The sequence below is a fragment of the Anolis sagrei genome, chromosome 2, assembly GCF_037176765.1.
Source record: "Anolis sagrei isolate rAnoSag1 chromosome 2, rAnoSag1.mat, whole genome shotgun sequence".
Taxonomy (NCBI): Eukaryota; Metazoa; Chordata; class Lepidosauria; order Squamata; family Dactyloidae; genus Anolis; species Anolis sagrei.
In genome coordinates, this window is record NC_090022.1 from 172,219,167 (window position 1) to 172,243,288 (window position 24,122).

Genomic DNA, 24,122 nt, shown 5'->3' on the forward strand with positions numbered 1-24,122 from the left:
TGGCACTAATAGAGAAAATCCAGGGCAGATCTGGGGCAAACTGAATTGCAGTTGGATTATTTTGGTGATGTAGGCAATCCCTTAGATCAGGGGTCCTCAAACTTTTTAAACAGAAGGCCAGGTCACAGTTCCTCAAACTGCTGGAGGGCCGGATTATAATTTGAAAAAAACATGAATGAATTCCTATGCACACTGCACATATCTGATTTGTAGTTCAAAATACACTTAAAAACAATACAATAATTAAAATGAAGAACAATTTTGACAAATATTAACTTATTCGTATTTCAAGTGTGGGGCTGCTTTTGGCTGATGAGATAGGATTGTTGTTGTTGTTGTTGTGTGCTTTCAAGTCGTTTCAGACTTAGATTGACCCTGAGCGAGGGCCAGGTAAATGACCTTGGAGGGCTGTATCCGGCCCCCGGGCCTTAGTTTGGGGACCACTTCCTTAGATTCATTTGATCAACTCACATTGCCACCATTGCTCTCATTATCAGTGCCATTTGCTTCTAATTTCTTGTCAGGATACATCCATGTTGCCAGTTTGGACTGCAAAAATCCTAAATGGCTTCTCTTTAGGATATCTAAAGAATTTTCTTCATTCATCTGAACCTTCTGCTCTGAGGAGCCAATTTTTGAAACAGTTTTTATGAGTGTGGGATAAAGAAAAAAATCCTTTTTCCTCACATCACAGTCTCTGTCCAGATGGTGAGGGACCCAGTATGTAGTCTGTGGCTTTAAAAAAAATAAAAACACAGTTGCATATACGTCATTTATTTAGTTCAATCCTAGAAAATTGTTCTCAAAATAGTTTTGCTGGTGCCGCTTCCTTTTTCTTAGTTTTAGATTTTGCCATAATTGTGGCTCTATCTTTGTTGTAGCTCTTCTGTGGTAAACCACACCATGAGTTTTATTGAAAGGACAAGTAAAATTTGTGTAAGTTAGTAAACATATAAAAACATGAGCTCATACCACTCAAATCCACTCTCAAACCCCTCTTTCGAAACAATTACATATTTGCAGGGTTGACTTTTACAGATTTGGTTCACAGATTTGGTTAAAATGTTCTCTTTAGGAATGTCTAGGTTCTGCAGTGCAATTCTGTGGCAGACCTCAACCAGAAGTTAACCAAAGAGTCATGGTGGGTGATCTAGAGATGCCTAGAGAAAACACCTCTCTGGAACTCTAGGGACTCCAGTGGGAGAGTCATGCTGGAGAATTAGAGTCATGCTGGAGAGTCATGCTGGAGAATTAGAGAATTCAAAAATATATTTTCAGATAGAAAAGTAGCAGTTTTTTCATACGTGTTTTTTCCCCCACTTTTGCGAGAGTCCTGTACCCCTAACCCCAGCAAATGTGGAAGTCTGACTATATATGTTCCAAGCTTAGGAGGTCTTCTGGTGAAAGTGTCGTGTTTTGTCATCACTTCTTTTATTTTCTTTAGTAACCAGCCAATCAGTGGAAGTTGCGACTGACCAAGACCTTTCATCTCCAGGTCCAGCTGAAGAAAAGATCGATGTATCAGCTAAGGTATCCTGAAATATAAATTTCCTTCAAGAAATGAAATAACTGTACAGGGCCATTAAATGTAGTTCTAAAATGGCACCGGGGGGGGGGGGGGTCTGATTGTTATTTACCATTTGTGATTAGGGGTCCCCAAACTAACTTTATTATTATTAATGCACTTTGATGATGTTGTTTTTATTTGTTTTTTATGTTGTCCGGGCTTGGCCCCATGTAAGCCGCTCCGAGTCCCCATTGGGGAGATGGTGGTGGGGTATAAATAAAGATTATTATTATTATTATTATTATTATTATTATTATTATTAAGGGGGTCCCTTAGTTTTGCTGATTTGGCACAACAAAAATACTCCATTGCCTAGCAATGTCAGATCACACCTAGGGAGCAAATTGTTTTCTCTCCCTTTCTTCTCCCCATACCTTTGTACAGCAGCTGGCTGTCAGAGACTAAAATATGGCTGCTGAAAAACCAATGATAATGGAGAGAAACCACTGGATGCACAATGCTCCAGCAGGCTCGTATTCTCTCTTGGGAGCCTGGTGAGATATAGTGTTTACATTCTGGGGAAAATCTGTATAGATCAGCCTCACATAAGTCCATCCAGATACTATGTGTGTTCAAAATGCTTGCCTCCATTTTTCTCTTAGGCTCAGGAGTCTGAAGCCGTTGGGCATCCTGCTCCTCCAGCTGCCCAGCCCACAGAGAAAACAGTCAGACCGGGGACACCTGGAACCGACATTGCTGATCAACTCCTAGTGCCTGTGGATCAGCAGCAAGTGCTTGCCAGGTCTGTGATAATCATGACATAGAGGGAGAGCTGCAGCCACATGACTATTACTTTGAATCCATTACAATGTATGCATTATAAGTGTTATTGCTGTTAAGTGATGCAGCAGATGGTAGACAGCTGAGAAGCATTCCAGTTGGAGTCCAGCATCCCTACATAGCCAATGATAGAATTAGCCCCTCAGTAAGTAATTCTCCATTATCCATCGCAAGGGATCCAATTTCCTAGAGATAGTTAAGCCAGGAGCCTCTTAGCTAGGTTGTATTATGTTGATGAAGATGGACTCATGAGAGTTATAAAACAGAGACATAAACAGGTTAAATCTAGAGTATTCAGATGTGATCCTTGCCCATAACTACAGGTTGTGTAAAGCTTATCCAAAATTTGGAATACAGGCAGTCCCCAAGTTACAAACATCTGACTTACAAATGACTCATTGTTAAGAACAGGGAAGAGACAACAGGAAGTGAGACAAATCTATCACTTGGAGAGAAAATTCATGGGGAAAAGGTGTTTCCGCTGAAGCTTTCTCACCAATCCTTGTTTCCACAACAAGCTAAATATTTCAAAATCCAATTATCAGAAGGGCAGAAAGTGAGGTGAAATCTCCTGAACAAAGGCACAGGCAGCAAAACAAAATGCAGAAGTGTTAACCCTCTTTGTTTTTTCCCCACTGTGCTATCCAAAGTGCATCTATATAAATAAAAATATAATGTTACAAAATATAATGTAACAATATAATATAAAAACATATAATATAATATAATGTAACAATATAATGTAAAAATATAATGTAACAAAAGATTCCCTCCAGGCACTTCCAAGCCATTAAATGCTAATCAAGGTGGTCAGTTGGAACATTCACACCTAGCTCCAGCAGACAAAAGTCCTTTGTCTTACCCTGGTCATTCCACAGATATATAAACCCATTTTCCTACTTCCAACAGACCTCACTACCTCTGAAGATGCTTGCCATAGATGCAGGCGAAACGTCAGGAGAAAATGCCTCTAGAACATGGCCATATAGCCTGGAAAAACCTACAACAACCCAGTGATTCCGGCCATGAAAGCCTTCGACAATACAATATAATGTTAGTTTGTGGGATTAACATAATTCAAAAACCACTGGACGAATTGACACCGAATTTGGACACAATATACCTATCAGGCTAACAAGTGACCATCACTCATAAAAACACTGAAAAACACAGCAGAAGGGACTTAAAAGCCAAAAAAGCAAAAAGACACTACAGCGCATGGGCAAAAACAAGTCGCCCTGACAAACAAAACACACAATAGCATATCGACACTCTCTTCTGGACTACAGCTCCCAGCATCCCCTAGACCAGGCCCTTTAGAAGAGGAGGATGATCCAAATGCACTGCTTCCAAGATGCAAGCTTTCTTCTTGGATCTCTTTGGGAGCCTCCCAATCCCTGCATATTTCCTCCTGATAGATATATTACACAGAGATAGGTAGGTAGATAGATAGATAGGTAGATAGATAGATCAGAAGGACTGCTGGGAGTTGCAGTCCAAGAATAGGAGAAAAGGAAGAACGGGGAGAAAGAGGAAGGTAAAGAAAATTGGGGTAAGGAAGTGAATAGGAAGAGAAGGAAGTAAGGAGAGAAGAAAAAAAAAAGGGAAGGAAGGTGAGAAAGAGGGAGGGAAGGTTGGCCACAGCAAGACGTGGCGGGCACAGCTACTATATATATATGGTCAGAGTTTCACTTAAAAAATCTAACTGTACCGACTTACATACCAATTGAACTTAAGACCAAACTTACAGAACCTATCTTGTTCGTAAGTTGAGGACTGCCTGTATGTTTGCATATACGTATATAATGTGATATCTCAGAGATAGTACTCAAGTCTATACACAAAATTCATTTATCTTTAACATACCATATATACTCGAGTATAAGCCGACCCGAATATAAGCCAAGGAACCTAATTTTACCACCAAAAACTGAGAAAACGGATTGACTCGAGGGTGGGAAATGCAGCTGCTACGGGTAAATTACAAAATAAAAATAGATACCAATTAAATTACATTAATTGAGGAATCAGTAGGTTATATATTTTTGAATATTTACAAAAATTGTAATTTAAGATAAGACTGTCCAACTCTGATTAAATGATTATTTATCTTCTTCAATGTAAATGTGCTTACATATCCTTCCAATAAAAATAGAGTAACGTAATAAATGTCATAACAACAACAACAAAAAGAGTAAAATAATGAATGTAGCAATAACGACAATTATGCAATAAAATAATAAATGTATAATAATATAGTAAAATGATAAATGTAATAATAATAAATAGAATAAAATAATAACTGAAATTAAAATAATAATAATAACAGAGTAAAATAATAAATAACCTTGACTCAAGTATAAGCTGAGGGGAACTTTTTCAGCCTAAAAAAAAAGGCTGAAAAACTAGGCTTATACTCGAGTATATACAGTACATCTTCTATGTGGTGGAGGCTCCTTCTTTGGAAGCTTTTAAACAGAAGCTGGATGGCCATCTGTCAGGGGTGATTTGAATGCAATATTCCTGCTTCTTGGCAGAGGGTTGGACTGGATGGCCCATGAGGTCTCTTCCAATTCTTTGATTCTATGATTCTATAAATAGCCATAAGGGAATTTCACACATCATTTGTAATAGTTTGGTGCAATAAACAAAGTTTGTACACACTGAATGATCAGAAACCAAAGGTGTCAATATTTCAGCCATTCATGGTGACAATTTTGGAGTATTCCAGAATTTGGAGTTCTATATAAAAGATGACTCTGTGAGAAGCATGGTAACAGTGGCAAATTAATTTCCCCAGCCTAGTCTCAGTTTTCATATCCTTTTCAACCTCAAACTGATTCTGCAAAAAAGTATTAACATCTGTTATAGCAATCTGTTAGAATTTATTCTCTTGGACAGCTGTTATTATTTGGTCATGATTCTTACAAGGAGTATTAAACCCATCTGCCGAATCTCTACATCTGTACTTAGCTCCTGGCAGGTGTGGGAAATCTGTAGCCCTCCAGGTATCTGTTCCCATCAACTTCAGCCAATGCAGTTGATGATGGGCCGTTGATAGATCAGTGGTGAGTGAACATCTGGAGGACCAGAGTCTCCCATCCCAGATACTAGACTAAGATTTACTTATCTGACTTCCTTAGGTTGCAGATGCTGGAGCAACAAGTGGTAGGAGGAGAACAGGCCAAAAACAAAGACCTGAAAGAAAAGCATAAACGGCGCAAGAGGATTGCGGATGAGCGGAAGCAGCAGCTGCTGGCGGCTCTGCAGAAATCAGATGAGGACAGCAGTGACTGGGTCCTGCTCAATGTCTATGACTCTATCCAGGAAGAAGTGCGAGCAAAAAGCAAAATGCTGGAGAAGATGAAGGAAAAGGTGATTCCTTTCTCGTTGGAAACAAACAGGTCTTATACAGTACTAGGCAAGGGCAGATTTCCCCACCCACAGATACCCAAAGCGAACTCATGTGTAAAATAGTATTATGAAAGGACAACAGGCAAAGGGTTAGGAACTTCTGAATGGTCCTCACAGCTCCAATCATGCTCAGTTCAAATGCACATGTATGTTTGACATTGAAAACTGACTCCCAATAATCAGGGGTCCACAAAGTTATGGGAATGCTTGTCTCTTCCATCCACTTGAGTTTGCCAAGATACATGAGTCACGTTATGTATTCATTTTCTGGACTTGCTTCTTGTCATTTTGTGAGCTATTGTGATAGATATAACATTAAAATAGACTCAAAAAGAGGGAATAAAATATGGAAGATTAAGTGATCAGTAGCTAGTTTGAAAGGAAACTAGATTTGTGCAGTTTGTTCTCCATGAGGACTTCAACAGGTAGCAAGAAACCTTTATGCATAGGCCATTTCAGATAGCAACATTTTGTGGTTAGTTTATCATGATTTTCAATTCGGCTGATCCATATACCGTATATACTCGACTATAAGCCGACCTGAATATAAGCCAAGGCACCTAATTTTACCACAAAACTGGGAAAATGTATTTACTCGAGTATAAGGCGAAGGTGGGAAATGCAGCCACTACTGGTCAATTTCAAAATGAAAATAGATACCAATAAAATTACGTTAATTGAGGCATCAGGAGGTTCATTGTTTTTGAATATTTATGTAAAACTGTAATTTAAGACTGTCCAACTCTGATTAAACCATTATTCTAGTCTCCTTCTATGTAAATAATAATAATAATAAACCTTTATTTATACCCCGCTACCATCTCCCGAAGGACTCGGTGCGGCTTACAAGAGGCCGAGCCCAAATACATCAGTAAAACACAACAACAACAATACAATAATAATAAAATAAAAAATAAAAAACCCTCATAAACAAAGCAAAAAACATTAACAATAACACCGCGGCACATTAAAACCTGTGGCAGGGCCAAATGTAATACTTAAAATCTTTAAAAATGCTGGGCATGATCAGGTGAAATAGGATAGATATTTTAGGGATAGGTGGGGCGTGCAGGCAATTCTAGATCTCTAGTAGAGTGCATTTGGGACATATTGCTTGGAGTTTCCTTATTCAGGGAAGGCACACTGGAACAACCATGTTTTCAAGCTCCTTCTAAAGACTGCCAGCATTGGGGCATGCCTGATGTCCTTGGGGAGTGAGTTCCAGAGTCGAGGGGCAACCACTGAGAAGACCCTGTCCCTCGTCCCCACCAATCGCGCTTGCGATGCAGGTGGGATTGCGAGCAGGGCCTCTCCAGATGATCGAAGATATTGTGTGGGTTCGTATACAGAGATGCAGTCATGCAGGTAGGCGGGTCCCAAACTGTTTAGGGTTTTGTAGGTAAGTACCTGCACCTTGAATTGGAACCGGAAAATGAACGGCAGCCAATGGAGCTCCTTAAATGTTCTTACGTATCCTTCCAATAATAATAGATCAAAATAATACATGTAATGATAACAATAATAAATAGAGTAAAATGATAAATGTAATAAAAATAATTGAGTAAAATAATGTAAATTTAATATCAATAATAGATAAAATAATAAATGTAATAAAAATAATAATAGAGTAATAAAATAAATATAATAAAAATAATGCTAATAACAGAGGAAAATAATAAATAACCTTGGCTCGAGTATAAGCTGAGGGAAGCTTTTTCAGCCTAAAAAAGGGGCTGAAAAACTAGGCTTATACTCGAGTATATACAGTAATTAGCTACCTGTCACCTAGTGCTAGTGAAGCTTGTATATATATGAGCCTTGTGAACTTCTCTAATTAATATCTATGTCTAGTAAATATTTAATATGTTTCTTTAAGAAAGCGTAATTAGCTTTGCTTCAGGATACACAGTTATTATGAAATTATGCAGCTCTTACCAGTTCATTTTACTTCGCTGTTGTACTCAACCTGGTTCAATCCTTCCCAGCTACGGGTTGCTGAGACCGAAATCAAAGATCTCCAGTCTGAATTTGAACTGGAGAAGATTGATTATTTGGCCACTATCCGGCGCCAAGAACGGGAACTTCTGCTCCATCAGCAGCTCTTGGACCAAGTGCAGCCACTGATCCGACGGGATTGCAATTATAGCAACTTTGATAAAATTAAACGGGAGTCCACCTGGGATGAGGAATCTGGCTTCTGGAAAATCCCAGATCCTGTCACTCAAAAGACCAGTCTTCCTGCTGGTAAGAAGAGATCCATACATTTACCACATTTCCCTCTAGGAAGCATTTATCAAGAAATAGCTTGCTAATAAAAGAAGATGAAGTGGCAGAAAACTTTACAATAAAAATAAGAACCTTTCATGACCTTTATGAAAAAAAGAAAGAAAATATGAAGAAGTTTGTGGGATTTGACAATTGAGTGTCATAATTCAGGAGCTACATAGTAGAAATTAAGACTTTAAATGTTACATAAGAATGAGAAGATGACTAATCATTTTGGAGCTGATAGCTGAAGAATCAATTTTAATCATTTTTAAGATTTTTAATATTCTAATATTTATTTTATGTAAGAGGAGGATTTTTTTAAAAAAACGATTTTTAGTGTGGAATTTTCGGTATAAGTATTAATATAAGCTACTTATCATATATTAAGGCTATTTTGAATATAGATGTAACACAATACTTATATTGCCATAATAATATTTATTTATTTATTTATTTTATTGTGTCAGGAGCAAGCTAAACAGTTGTATTGCATTTTTAACAAACAAACAAACAAAACACAAAGTTTGCAAGCTTGGTGGTTGATTAAATGTCCTTTGACCAGTAGCTGGCCACTTGGAGTGCCTCTGGTGTTACTATAAGAAGGTCCTCCATTGTGCATGTAGCAGGGCTCAGGTTGCATTGCAGCAGATGGTCTGTAGTTTGCTCTTCTCCACACTCGCATGTCATGGATTCCACTTTGTAGCCCCATTTCTTAAGGATGGCTCTGCATCTCGTGGTACCAGAGCGTAGTCTGTTCAGAGCCTTCCAAGTCGCCCAGTTTTCTGTGTGCCCAGGGGGGAGTCTCATTTGGTATCAGCCATTGATTGAGGTTCTGGGTTTGAGCCTGCCACTTTTGGACTTTTGCTTGCTGAGGTGTTACAGCGAGTGTCTCTGTAGATCTTAGATCTAAATAATAATAATAGTAATAATAATAATAATAATAATAATAATAATAATAATAACATTACCAAGAAAGAAAATGGATTGCAATGATATGCTCAGATTGTCCACCCATTTTAGGCCTTAAAGACACTAGAGAGAGATTTCTTTCAGGAGCAAATGACATCCTCAAAAGATGGATCCCACACACTAAGTGCAAACACACCTAATGTCATATCAGGTTAGGCATCCTGGTGGCAAACCTAGATTTCTTTGCTATCCTCACCATAAATAAGAGATGCACGTTAGTTGGAGCTGGGCAACTAGTGGCCTTCCATATGTGCTGGTTTATGCCTCCCATGACAGTGGAATACTGAATCTTTAGGAATAGGATTCGGTACCTATTAGAGTTCCTTAAAATCGGAATGAAAACCTGGAATAAATTCACAGCTCTGTTAACTGGGAGACACCAGCCACCAGTCTTGGATAGCACCTAACATAATGTTATTGTTGGTTAATATACATCTTAGGAAGTTGACTTAATCTACATAAGCTATGCTACCAACTTCATTTTTCCCATCTCAAAGGTGCTACACGATCCCTTTGCATACTGATATTCCAGACTAACATGGCTATGTCTTTGAATACTATTGGCTAAGATGGTTACGTCTGATTAGAGTTCTAGTCCAACCACATTTTGAGGACTGCATGTTTCCCAGTATTTTCTACAGTGGTTCATCTTGAACACAGGACCTCCCTGGCCCACTAATGGAAACTTTCCCTCTCTGATTGGTTCTAATGGCTGTAATATGTTGTCTGGGCTTGGCCTCATGTAAGCTGCCTAAGTCCCCGTTGGGGAGATGGTGGAGGGTATAAATAAAGATTATTATTGTTATTATTATTATTATTGTCATCAATAAAACAACCATGATATGGCAGTCTTGCCTAAAGGCATTTTCAAAAACAAGCTGTACACTGGCCAGCCTGTAGTAAAATTATGTGAATTGAATACCCAGTGCCAGGGGGTAACTGAAGAAGATATTCTGTAGAAGGAAAAGATAAACACCCAAAGAAGCTGAAAGTCCTTATTACTCTTTCTCTCCTAGCAGTGTCATCAGTGTCACAGACCAAAGCAGGCAGGAAGAGTTCATCCTCAGACAATGGAGATGGAGGGACAATGGTAAGCTGGGGATAGGGGACTTATGCCCTGCCTACCTACTGGGCGTAAGTTCTACAGAAGGTACACTTAAAAGATTACTCAGTTGGCTTTGCTGGCATAAGAATGTTTTTTCCTAGTCCATGCATGGTGCTGTGGATGGGTCAAAGTAGGGCCCTATGGGCACATACAATCCCACAAGGTATTTTTGTCTCCCTTGACCCTCCAAACTTCTCAAAGCGGCTTGTGAATTTTCTCTCCCGAAAGTTTCCAGGATCAGCAGTTCACCATTTAAATAGGGCCTGACTGCAGTGCTTAATATAAAAGAATTGTGTGATTTCCAGTTCCTTCTGTTTTATCTCAGTTGTGTTTGGCAGTTCATGTAGACCCCTCTCCCTGCCGCTCTGGGCCAGAGTGAAGAGAGAGGGGGCCAGGGACAGTTCCACCTTGTCTCCTGTGCTATTCATATAATATAATATATAATATAATATAATGTAATATAATATATTGTATATACATATAATATTTATAATGTAATGTAATGCAATATAATAATAATATGATATTATAATTATATATTTATATTACATTGTAATATTACTAGTAATATTACGATATAGTGGTATGGTGCAATATAGCAATGTTTAATGCTGATATAGTACTATGCTAATAATGTAATATATTGTATGTAATACATACTTGTAAGCCGCTCTGAGTCCCCTTTGGGGTGAGAAGGGCGGCATATAAATGTCATAAATAAATAATAATAATAATTCACAAAGGGTTTGCGAGGGAGGAAATTGGCACATGTATCCCTATCATGGGGTTTTCTGGGGCTAAGACTATATGACGTGCCCAGGATCATCCAACAGGGATTCAAACCCTGGCATCATACTCCAGCATCATGCTCCATTGTTCAAGCCATGCTGGCTTTCTATCATACTGAAATACAAATCTCAGAACTTTGTAGGATGAAACCAAAGCAGTTAAAGAGATATTGAAGTGCTATAGCGAGGGCTGGGTAAATGACCTTGGAGGGCCCCCGGGCCTTAGTTTGAGGACCCCTGTCCTAGCAGTTCATAAGGGGAGATGCATTCAGACAGGTGAGTTGGGCCAGAACGTATTTACATATCAATGTCAGCATATATTTAAACCTCTCACTGAGGTCATTGAAACTTAAAATGTTTATCTTGTCCTGAATACTGTCCTTAGATTATCGTTTCCCATGGGTTTGCATTTTTCTCATTTTTGGAAAGCCGGAAAAGTAATACATATATCAGATGGTAATATTGAACTTGATGGTAATATTGAACGAAGATCCGCCTAGTCAAAGCCATAGTATTCCCTGTAGTCACCTACGGATGTGAGAGCTGGACCTTAGGGAAGGCTGAGTGAAGGAAGATCGATGCTTTTGAGCTGTGGTGTTGGAGGAAAGTTCTGAGAGTGCCTTGGACTGCGAGAAGATCCAACCAGTCCATCCTCCAGGAAATAAAGCCTGGCTGCTCACTGGAGGGAAGGATACTAGAGACAAAGTTGAAGTACTTTGGCCACATCATGAGGAGACAGCAAAGCCTAGAGAAGACATAATTATGCTGGGGAAAGTGGAAGGCAAAAGGAAGAGGGGCCGACCAAGGGCAAGATGGATGGATGGCATCCTTGAAGTGACTGGACTGACCTTGAAGGAGCTGGGGGTGGTGACGGCCGACAGGGAGCTCTGGCGTGGGCTGGTCCATGAGGTCACGAAGAGTCGGAGATGACTGAACGAATGAACAACAACAATATTGAACTTGAGAAATGTGTGAATGAAACTACAAGTTTTATATGGCCACAGCCTAGGTTCTTTATCTCTGAAATTTACAATAACAACACTGAACTACTTTGGCTTGATAATGATAAACAGGTAGTAACTTCTTGTCTATGTCTCTGTCAGGAAGAAGATCGCTATAAAATGATGCTGAGCAAAAGTGACAGTGAGAATATCGCCACTAACTATTTCCGCTCAAAACGGGCAAGCCAGATTCTCAATACTGATCCCATGAAAAGCCTTGGTAAACCCTCTTCTATGTTCTTTGCCTTCCAATTTTAATTTTACATTTGGCCTTCCCACAGTTTTAATCATGTGGTTTTATTGTTAATGTTGCGTTATTTTATTGTCCATGTTTTTATTTTAATTGCTTGTATTGTTTTATTTGGGCTCGGCTTCATGTAAGCCGTACTGAGTCCCTTGGGGAGATGGTAGTGGGGTACAAATAAAGTGTTATTATTATATTATTATTTTTCTAAAGCAGAGGTAGGAATCATGTGGTTGTATTTCTAGAATAACCATCAGGCCTAGCCAGCCCAGCCACTAGTGAGGAATGCTGGGAGTTGTGAGCCAAAAGCATCTGCAGCATTTCCACCCTTATTCTAAATATATGTGGAGCCCCACTCCCTGCTTTTCTTCTTGTTCTTAAGCTTTGTATATACCATTCTGGGTTAGAGGAATCTGGTAAGATGAGAATATAGATGGCTCACATTGCTGAAGGTAAGAAAAGATCATTTGCCTAACATCACTAAGGGATTATAGTAACAGATGAAACCTGGAAACCTTTGGATCCAGGTGAGTCAATGTGGTACATTGGTTTGTCTGCTGGATTAGGACTCGAGGACACCAGGGTTTCATTACCCGACCATGGGAATCTCCCAAGTTAATATGGACAAGTCACACTCTCTCAACCTCAGATAGGAAGGCAATGGCAAACCCATTCCAAACACATCTTCTCAAGAGAATCTAGTGATAGGTTCACCTTACAGTTTATTTATTATTTATTTATTTACATTATTTATATCCCGTCCATATCAGCCCGGAGGCGACTCAGGGCGGTCTACATAACGGCACAATTCGATGCCATCAATACATACATTCAAAAAGCAAAAACAATTAAGTGCATTTAGACAAAAAAGACTATAATGCAATAACAATTTAAAAAGAGCTATATCCTCACATTCCAATCCTCATCCGTTTCATCGTCTTGGCCATTCCTGGGTCATTCTCCATCTCAAGCTTGACTATTTATTCCGGGGTTCCGAATGCTTGCTCGAAGAGCCAGGTTTTTACTCTCTTCCAAAAAGTCAGGAGGGAGGGGGCCGATCTAATATCCCTAGGCAGGGAGTTCCACAGCTTTCCTGCCAGCGGTTACCAGTAAGATACACCTATGAGGTTTCAGGGTGAAGTTGGATTACTGTAATGAACTCTATGTGGGGCTGCCCTTGAAGACGGCTCGGAAATTTCAATTGGTCCAACAGGCGGCAGCCAGGTTACTAACTGGAGCGACTTACAGGGAGCAGTCAACCCCCCTGTTTAAGGAGCTCCATTGTCTGCCATTCATTTTCCGATCCCAATTCAAGGTGCAGGTTCTTACCTACAAAGCCCTGAACGGTTTGGGACCCGCCTACCTGCGTGACCGCATTTCGGTGTACGAACCCACGCGATCTCTTCAATCATCTGGAGAGGTCCTGCTCTCGCTCCCACATCCTTCGCAGGCGCGATTGGTGGGGATGAGGGAGAGGGCCTTCTCTGTGGTGGCCCTCCGACTCTGGAACTCACTCCACAAGCATATCAGACAAGCCCCCACATTGGCAGTCTTTAGGAGGAGTCCGGAAACGTGGCTGTTCCAGTGTGCCTTCCCTCAATAAAGGAAACAATCCCCTGCGAAATATCCTGAGAAGCACTCTCCCTACATTTTGTTTAAAACCCTCCTACTAGATACATCCTACCTCTGCTCATGCCCAATGTTTATTTTTAAAATGTTAACTATTACATCTGGCCCGGCCATAGGTTTTTAAATCTTTGTGTGTTATTGTCTATATGTGAGTTATATTGATTCTATTGTTTATTTGCTTATTGTTATGTTGTTTTTACTGATGTGTTGTTGGGCTTGGCCTCATGTAAGCTGCTCCAAGTCCCTTGAGGAGATAGTGGCAGGGTATAAATAAAGATTATTATTATTATTATTATTATTATTATTATTATTATTAACTGCCGTGGGGTGCAATGCATCCTGACTTGGTTTATAGCTCTGCCTTAGGCAACAAAATATTTCAGCTGGTTATGTCCCTAAGCTACATAAGCTTTACATAAACAGTTTTAGTGTTACCATGTCCATAATTAATACAGTCATCAATCACTAAATTTCAAAATATACACTAAGCTGGGAATGGAGGATATGCAGCCCACCAGATGTTAGGCTGTGATCCCAAGATCCCTCAGCATTAGAAATTCTCGCTAGGACTGGTGAGAGTTGTAGTCTGACAACATTTATATGTTCCTACTTTCCTGTCGTAGAGACCATACATAATTTAAAAAAACAAACAAACAAACAACAACTCCTCTGACCTCGCATTCAAATTCTGATTTTTTTATTACAGTTAGCTCTTCACACTTTTTTAGGTTTAACTTTTATAGATTTGATTATTAGCCACTTTGATTAAGGAATCTGTAGATCCCCCAGCTCACCTCTGTGGTTAACCTCCGATGAAAATTGACTGTGGACTCTTGCTGGAGATTCCTAGAGAGAACATTCCTCTAGGCATTGGAGGTCCTCTACTGGGATTCTGAGATCAACTTCTGGTGGAAGTTGACTATAGAGTTGCACTGGAGATTTTAGAGATTCCTAGAGAGGGTGCAAAACGTATCTTCCTTTATTTGTAGATTTTCTCATTTGTGGGGGTTTGGGGCCCCTAACCTTTTTCAAAGACTTTAAGAGTGGCTCCTCACAGAAGGATATCATACAGATAAAGGCTTTTGCCATTGTTGTTGCAATTAGACCAGGGATGGAATTATGTTCTGGCCCTCTAAATACAGGGTGAGGCAGCATAACTTCCTTTTTCAAAATGTGCATCATTCAGTCGGTTGAAGATGTAGCGGAGCGCTAGTGGTCTCGTTCGAGAGGCGGGAGTATAAAGTTTTGTCCTGACACAGTTCAGTCGCCATCATGCGTTGGAACAGTAAGGAGCGTGCTTTTGCCATCGAGGCCTACTTTTTGAGCAGATTTGGAGTGGCCGGCCCATTCTCCAGATTTGGCCCCTTGTGATTTTTTTCTATGGGTTTTTTTGAAATCCCATATTAATATGAACCATCCAAGGACCCTACAAGATTTGAAGACCAACATCCAGGAAGAAATTGCCAACATAACGCCTGCTATGCTGGCAAGAGTCATGACAAACGCCAGAAACCGGTTTACTCAGTGTATGGAGAATGGAGAATGGGGGACGTCACCTACCTAATTTGATCTTCAAAACTACGTAAAACAAAACTTTAGGTATGCACCTACATTATAAAAAAAAATCTGATTCATACAATGGGTTTTATTAATTTTTGAAAAAAGGAAGTTATGCTGCCTCACCCTGTACTAGTATTTTATGACTACAGCACCTATCAACCAGCAATATTTATTATTATTTATATGAGGAACATCTACTGTATTAGCCTTAGCCAGTGTAGGAATGCCAAGAGTTGCAGTCTCCTGAGTGTTTTCTTTTTGCTTTTCTCATGGCAGCTTCTCATAACTCCCCTCCTTTGATGAACAACAACACCTCTATCCTAACGTCCAGCTTGGCACCTATGGTCCCAGCCCAGACAGTGGAGATGCCCCAGCTGCGCCCTTTCCGCCTGGAGTCCTTGGATTTCCCTTCTCCTTCTGCCAAAACAAAACGCAAGAAAAGCCGGAACAACCAGAGCGGAGATCCCCTCTGACTTCAAGAGTTGTTGGTCTGCTTTCTGTTCTCTCTGGCCAACCTCCAGTCCTCCTATCTTGGTGCTGCACCTACTTTACAAAAGGATCTATGGCTTTTCTTTTCCTTTGTAGGAAAGTAAAAGAAATTAAATGCCATTTCCCGCTAGCCTAATCAACCCTTCATGATCAAGTTGGGGCTGATACCGCTCACCATGAATGGATCCTTTTGCCATTTTGTAGCCTTTCCGGCTTATCTTTCCCTCTTGCTAATTCCTGTATCAAACAGCAGGAATTTAATCCAACCCAGAAGATATGAATTAAGATTTTTTAGAAACGATGGACCTTTGGCTTCCTTCATTGACTTTGTCCCTGTGGATACCACAATTCATTGTCCGTCCATCAATAGTTTCAACTCAGTGACAGGATAGTGGCCTTATCTTTAACACACTTTATGTCCTGATTCTGCTCCAGAGGATTCGTAAGGGAAATAGAAAGGGCAATAATTTCTGAAAGAATGACAAAGGAGGCTCAGGAGTGAAATGATAGCTAAAGGAGGAACTCATCTAGAGGAACTCGTCCCAGGAACTTTGGGAGAGAATTTACAAGCTGAAAAGTTTAAAGGCACTTTAACTGAAATTTATGTAACCAGAAAGGCACTGGGTAGGACTATGGCATTCATTCCCTCAACCAGCAACATTAAAGGGGCAACGGAGAATGCTGAAAAAGCATTTCTAATCCACTGATGGATGTATGGAAGACTGCCTTCTCGTCAGAAGTACCTGGAGAATCTCCTCGGCTTGTAAGCCTGCTAAGAAGCAGAGGTTCTGTCTTGTAATTCACTCAGTGACCCAGCACTTAGTAGTGACTCTTAGGCTCATACATCCACACAAAACTGTTAGGGCTTTCATGTTGGTAAAGAGTTGACTGAGACTCAATGTAGATTCCAAATAGTACTCCTTATTCAATTTATTCCTCTTCTGCATAGAAGGCTCTGTGCTTTGACACACCATAGTCTCTTTAACCACTGGCACTCAGAAGTCCACATCGATTCCAGGACACAGATCCAACCTCCATTGAGATCACCTCAATCCAGGATCCATTTACCTCCTTCCTTGTAGTAGTGAGAACTTCATATTCATATTCCCAACCAGAGGAATTTGCAAATTAAATCTGTTTCAAGATCTATACCCAGCAACCAAAACTGGGGTATTGATTTGCACAGTTCCATATTCTTCTGGATGAGAATAGTTGAACAAGCGCTGCTGCCATGTTGGATCCATGTAGATTTCAAACTTTTCTTCTAGACACATTTTTCCATTTTCATCTTTAATGTAAACACAATAAACTGCCTGTTAATGAGAATGTTTGTTTGATTGCTTTACAGCTCACAGGTTGCAAATAATATATATGGTTTGAGAGGGAGCATTTACCAAAATAGCATAAACGATGTGGCAAATTTAGGACCTATCTGGAATCGAAGGTACTCTGAGTTACTAAGACATATGCTACTTTGCTTCAAAGGCTGTAGTCCTGGCCTGGGGACAATTGGATGGAAGAATATCCTCTTTTAGCAGAACAATGACTATTACTGTAAATTTATGGGGCTCACAATCCTTTGTCTGGTTGCAGTCAAGACTTTTATGAGGCTATAAGGCAGTGGTTCTCAGCCTGTGTGTCCCCAGATGTTTTGGCTTTCAACTCCCAGAAATCCTAACAGCTGGTAAACTGGTGGGATTTCTGGGAGTTGTGGGCCAAAACACCTGGGGACACATAGGTTGAGAACCACTGCTATAAGGGACTGGCAGTCCCCTGCCACGCGTTGCTGTGGCCCAGTCTGGTGATCTGGAAAATAAAATAACGAGAAAGTGTTGGTTTCTAATATATGTAATGTCTTTATGCTTGTGGGTAAACAGTATTTCTTGCTGTTTCTTTGCCAGTGTTGATGTCTGGTTTGCCTTGGAACATGCAGCATATCATTGTCCTTCTTTAGGAGTCCCTTTCAAATCTTCGATACTGCATCTGTCATATATATATGTGTGTGTGTGAATGGCTGGATGGCCCTTTGTCAGGAGGGCTTTGATTATGTTTTCTTGCCCTGGTGAAGGGAGTTGGACTAGATGGCCTTAAGGCAGCATTTCTCAACCTGGGGTTTGGGACCCATGGGGGGAGGGTTGCCAAAAGGGTTGCCAAAGACCACCAGAAAACACAGGATTTTCTGTTGGTCATGAGGGTTCTGTGTGGGAAGTTTGCCCCAATTCTGTCATTGGTGGGGTTCAGAATGCTCCTTGATTATAGGTGAACTATAAATCCCAGTAACTACAACTCCCAAATGTCAAGGTCTGTTTCCCCCAAACTCCATCTGTGTTTATATTTGGGGATACTGAGTATTCGTGCCAAGTTTGGTCCAGATCCATCATTGTTCTCTAGATGTAGGTGAACTACAACTCCAAAACTCAAGGTCAATGCCCACCAAACCCTTCTAGTGTTTTCTGTTGGTCAGGGGAGTCCTGTGTGCGAAGTTTGATTCAATTCCATCACTGGTGGAGTCTAGAATGCTCTTTGATTATAGGTGAACTATAAATCCCAGCAACTACATCTCCCAAATGACAAAAATCATAATTTTTTGAGTGATGGTCACTCCTTGTGTTGTGAGATGTTTTGTTGCCAAATTTGGTGTGATTTCGTTCATTGGTTGTTTTGTTTTTAGGGTACTCGTTACGCACAGAGCATTTATATATATATACTAACTGTACTCGCCACGCGTTGCTGTGGCCAACCTTTCCTCCCTTTTTCTTTCTTTCTCTCCTTCCTTCCTTCCCTCCCTCTTTTTCTTTTCCTTCTTCTTTCTTCCTTCTCTACCTGTTTCTTTCCTCATTTCCTTTGCTCTTTGGTTCCATCCTTCCTTGTCTCTTTCCTTCCTTCGTTCCCTCCCTCTTTCTCTCTTTTGTTCCTTCTCGCCTTTCTTCCCTCTCTTTCTTTCCTTCTTTCACTTCTTTTTCCTTCTCTACCTTTCTTTCTTTCTTTCTTTCCTTCATTCTCTCCCTCCTTCTCTCCTTCCTTCCTTCTCTACCTTTCTTTCCTTCATTCTCTCCCTCCTTCTCTCCTTCCTTCCTTCCTGTGTATATGGTGTATATATGCATATATGTGTGTATATGTGTATATGTGTGTTTGTGTATATATGTAGTTTTGCTACAGATGGGCGGGGCTATGTTTTGCACATGCGTGATAAGAAATTTCTTATTTTTTAGGAATTGTAAAGCTTTTTTAACGGTTTTGGTATTTTTTTTAATTGTTGGTCATACCTTGCGGTATGAGAAGTTTGGAGGCCAAATTTGATGTCGGTTGGCCCCATAGTTTCTTTGTTTTTAGGCCACTAACGATGACCATTAGCTTTTTATATAGAGAGATATAGATAACCGTGTACAAGCCCTCCTTAGGCTCTTGGAGGAATAGGTAGACACAGAACTAAACATTTTGCACTGTGCCTTTTGACTTCGGTTTTACAAGCACTACAGAGAGGAAGATGGATGTGTGTATGGATGGATCCTGTTTTGTGAATGGCGTGGTGAGCAAGACTGATAGAAAATGCAATGAAACAATGGGAGAGATATGGGGTGTGTGATTGCCCCTGCCAAAGATGCTATTATCTTCCTGTATTTACAACGTATGTCATATGATAAACCCCTTAGGCCATTATCACCACAAGATTCAGCCTGGCAGCTACAAAAGTAAACTACTTTTAAAGGAAACGTATTCTTCTCTGGAGCATCTTCTCTGGATGGGGAACCCACCTTGCAATTCGAAAGGAGATGTCTTGCAAACCTTTGGCATGAAAATGTAAGTGTGAAGAGTCCAATTTTCCTCAACCACAGATAGTAGTGTAAACATATTGCCCGCTAGCAAAGCAGCTGGACATCTTTCTGGTTCTTACCCATCTGGGCTCAATTATCTGTTCCAACCACAGTAACTATCTCCCGTCCTCCTTCCCTTCCTCTCTCTTTCCAATACATGCTCCTGATTAATTTGCCATGCTGTAAACATCCCCATCCCTTCCTTCCCATTTTCTGCTGCACTGCAATAAAAAGAGTTATAAAACATGTGAGGAATCCTTTAACAAGCTCAATAGCCACTGGTAAACAAGAATTGGAGACTCTTTAGTCCCATTTATGGTGGCCTTCTTCCAAAACCTCTCATTTTCCTGACTAGCTCTACCATGTTATTGGGAGTTCATGACTGATATTGACACACAGACTGCCAATTGTCTCAGGCATTACAAAGAATTGTCAGGTGTGAGTTTGAGTTAATATATCCCATGTTATATACCAGTTTAATTAAAAGGTAGATATTATGGATTCCATTTTGGTCCCCCAAGTCAGTGCTACCCAAACTAGTAGTTTGTGGATCTGTACTGGCCCATGAATCATTCACAGCTAGTTTACAGTACCAGTGGCCTGGCCTTTTAAAATTTTTAAATTGCCTTGAACAGGCAGGATTCTTTGAATATATGTGTGTTATGGCGACAATTTTTATGCTTATAATTTGTTTTGTTAATCTTATGGTTGTTGTTTTTTACTTTGTATGTTTTGTGATGTTCCCTGGGAACCGCTCTGAGTCCCCTCGGGGAGATGGAGCGGTATATAAAATTATTATTATTATTATTATTATTATTATTATTATTATTATTTTAAACAACAACATAATGGTATGTGACATAAAGATTGTATCTCTTATCTGAAATATTATTATTGCTTATCTGAAATATTTGGGACACCAAGTGTTTTGAATTTTGGACTTTCTGGGATCTTTAAATTTCAGAAGAACTGTATTTGAATATACAGTTGGCCCTTCACATTTGTGGGTTTGACTTATTGAAGGTTCTTTTTAGGAATCCCTAGATCCTTCAATGTGATTCTATGGTCAACATCCAGTAGTATTGGAGGACCTAGGGATTCCTCTAAATACATTTCCTAAGTTTCTTTATTCAGTGTTTTTACAATTTTCACAGAAGTCCTGGGTCCCTAACCCCCGTGAATGTGGAGGGCTGACTGTACATACATAATGCGATATCTAAGAGATGGTTCCAAGACTAAACACAAAATATATTTTTGTTTCATATACACCTGAAGGAATTTTATGCACAACATCTGCAATAATTTTGTACATAAAACAAAGCTGCAACCATCAGAAAGCAAAAATGTCATCATCTCAGCCACCTATATGTTGCAAGTCGCTTCTGGTAGCTTCTGGAGTGAGAGAATCAGCCGTCTACAAAGAGAGAATCAGCCGTCTACTGCTCAAGAAGGAAGCTTTGAGATGGCTGAACAGAAGCTTTCCGAAGCTCTAGGTGCTCTTACTGCCTATTACAGGGAAAACCAGCTGATCCCTAATCCATCTAAAACACAGACATGTGCTTTTCACCTTAAGAACAGATAATCATCATGAGCTCTGAGGATTACTTGGGAAGGAATCCCATTGGAGCATTGCAGCGCACTCAAATACCTGGCAGTCACTCTGGACCGTGCTCTGATCTACAAGAAGCACTGCCTGAATATCAAGCAAAAAGTGGGCGCTAAAAACAATATCATACAAAAGCTGACTGGCACAACCTGGGGATCACAACCAGACACAGTGAAGATGCTATGCTACTCTGCTGCTGAATACGTATGCCCACTGTAGCATCTCATCATGCTAAAACAGTGGATGTGGCTCTTAATGAGACATGCCACATTATCGCGGGGTGTCTGCGTCCTGCACCACTGGAGAAATTACACTGTCTAGTCGGTGTTGCACTGCCTGACATCCGCCGGGAAGTAGCAGCCAATAGTGAAAGGACCAAGGCAGTAACATCTCTGGCCCATCCTTTGTTTGGGTATCAGCCAGCACACCAACGACTTAAATCAAGAAATAGCTTTCTAAGATCTACAGAGACACTCACTGGAACACCTCAGCAAGCGAGAGTCCAAAAGTGGCAGGCTCAAACCCAGAACCTCAATCAATGGCTGATACCAAATGAGAGATTCCCCCCTGGGCACACAGAAAACTGGGCGACTTGGAAGGTGCTGAACGGACTGCGCTCTGGCACCACGAGATTGAGCCAACCTCAAGAAATGGGGCTACAAAGTGGAATCCACGACATGCAAGTGTGAAGAAGAGCAAACCACTGACCACCTGCTGCAATGCAACCTGAGACCTGCCACATGCACAATGGAACACCAGAGGCACTCCAAGTAGCCAGCTACGGGTCAAAGGACATTTAACAGAGTACCAAGTCTGCAAACTTTGTGTTTTGTTTGTTTGTTTGTTTTTAATGCAATACAACTGTTTTGGTTCGCTCCTGACACGATAAATAAATAAGCCACCTGTATGGACAGTTCGAGGCTTGGAGTATTTCAGATTTTGGAATTTCAGAGAAGGGATGCTCCACCTGTAATCGCTCCCTGGTACATTAGAGGGAAATGGCAGTCCTACACATCCGATCCCTTGAGAAGAGCTGCGTCGAGGAAGACGGAAGACTGCCCTTCTCCATTCCTTGCCAAACACAACCTTCAGCAGGGGATTGCTCCATAGTATGTGTTTCCATCCTCAGAGACATTGCTTGGATAGTGCTGGGTGGGAGGAAGGGAAAGCCGACAGTCTGCTCACGAGACCTGGTGGAAAGTAGTGTTGGCTGCCAAGTTCCCGCTTCCAGATCAAAAAAGCTGAGTGAAAGAGAGACGTCCACACTGAGAAGCACCGAGAGAGACCGTGTGTGCTCTTCTTTGCAGGGACGTGGCAAGGGGGGGATGTTGCTTGAGGAGCATCAGGAATGAATGGGATGTAAATATTTACAGAACTCGAGGAGGGTAAGGTCAAAGAATGAGGTTCCCATCCCAAGAGGCTAAGTAGGCCTCTGGGGAGGGAAGGGAACTGGCTGCCTCTGCCTAATGTGGGAAGGAGGATGTGATGGGGGTGGAGGGGGAGATGTAGCTGATGTGGGATCTCCCCATTTGCTGCAGCACAGGGTTTGTCTTCTAAGCAAGATCGTCCACCTTCCCTCCCAGCATGAGCGGCTAGACAAGTGACCTGGCTCATCCAAGATTCCACTTCATTAGGAACAGTAGGACATCTTATAAAGGTAAGCACAAATCTACATCTGTGCTGAATCCAGAGCTTAGAAAACTTGCTTTCAAGGTGATTCTAACTCCCCAAACCCCCAAGCAGTGCTAACACTTTGAAATTCTGGAAGTTAGAGTCTAAAGGAGCAACTTTTGCAAGCTCTGGTCTTCAGTATTAAAGGGAATCATGGCAAGTATTTGCTATTTTTGTGAAAATGTTCGAAGGCGGAAACTTACGAGATCACTCATTTCTTGTTACAGGAATCAATGATTTATTTTGCCACTAGCTATCCCCTGCCACCTGTTGCTGTGGCACTGTCTATATATATATGTTTTGTCTCTCTCTCTCTCTCTCTCTCTCCCTCTCTCTATGCAAACACACACATATACACATATACACAAATATATACAGAAATATATAGATAGATGGGTGTATATATGTGTGTGCATATGTGTGTACATATGTGTGTATATGTGCGTATATATTTGTGTATTTCTGTGTTTATATGTGTACTAGCTGTACCCGCCACACTTTGTTGTGGCTAACGTTCCCTCTTTCCCTCCTTCCCTCACTCCCTATTTCCTTCCTTCCTTCACTTCCTCTTTCCTCCTTCCTTCCCGTCTTTCTCTTCTTCTTTCCTTCTCTATCTCTTTTCTTCCTTCCCCCTTTTTCTTTCTCTTCTGTTGTCTCTCTTTTCTTCCTTCTCTCCTTCCCTCCCTCTTTCTCTATATCTTCCCCCTTCCTTCGCTCCCTCTTTCCTTCCTTCTTTCCCTTTTTTCCCTTCTCTCCTTCCTTCCTTCTCTAACTTTCCTTCCCCCTTTTTCTTTCCCTCGCTCTTTCTCTCCTTTCTTCCTTCTCTACCTCTTTTCTTCCTCCCTCCTCTCATTGCTTCCATGCTTCTTTCTCCCTTTCCTTCTTTCTTTCCCTTTTTTCTCCCCTTCCCTCCCTCTTTCCTTTTTTCTGTATTGTCTTTAGCTTTTCGTCATTTAGCTTTTGGGGGGTTTTTTAAGTCCCTTCTGCTGTGTTTTTCAGTGTTTTTATGAGTGAAGGACATACATTGGGTTGTTAGGTGTCTTGTGTCCAAATTTGGTGTCAATTCCCCCAGTGGTTTTTGAGTTCTGTTAATCCCACAAATGAACATTACATTTTTATTTATATAGATATGTATATTGTTGATGTGTGTGTGCTTGTGTATATATGTGTATGTATGTCTATATGTATGTATGTATATATATATATATATATATAT

At 40.6% G+C, this 24,122-nt stretch overlaps 2 protein-coding genes across 2 annotated transcripts in view; both read left to right on the plus strand.

The window, feature by feature from the left end:
- KIF17 (kinesin family member 17) overlaps nucleotides 1-16,934 on the plus strand; it is a 28,052-nt gene extending 11,118 nt beyond the window's left edge. Inside the window, exons 8-14 of the mRNA XM_067464138.1 lie at nucleotides 1,445-1,530; nucleotides 2,170-2,309; nucleotides 5,491-5,722; nucleotides 7,747-8,005; nucleotides 10,015-10,088; nucleotides 11,995-12,112; nucleotides 15,602-16,934. Of these exons, the coding sequence (XP_067320239.1) occupies nucleotides 1,445-1,530; nucleotides 2,170-2,309; nucleotides 5,491-5,722; nucleotides 7,747-8,005; nucleotides 10,015-10,088; nucleotides 11,995-12,112; nucleotides 15,602-15,798 (1,106 nt within the window). The 3' untranslated portion in view covers nucleotides 15,799-16,934. The remainder of the gene's footprint in view (nucleotides 1-1,444; nucleotides 1,531-2,169; nucleotides 2,310-5,490; nucleotides 5,723-7,746; nucleotides 8,006-10,014; nucleotides 10,089-11,994; nucleotides 12,113-15,601) is intronic.
- A 5,472-nt stretch (nucleotides 16,935-22,406) lies between these two features.
- ANGPTL6 (angiopoietin like 6) overlaps nucleotides 22,407-24,122 on the plus strand; it is a 51,319-nt gene continuing 49,603 nt past the window's right edge. The window contains exons 1-2 of the mRNA XM_067464139.1: nucleotides 22,407-22,620; nucleotides 22,774-22,892. The gene's annotated coding sequence lies outside the window, so the exon portion shown is untranslated. The remainder of the gene's footprint in view (nucleotides 22,621-22,773; nucleotides 22,893-24,122) is intronic.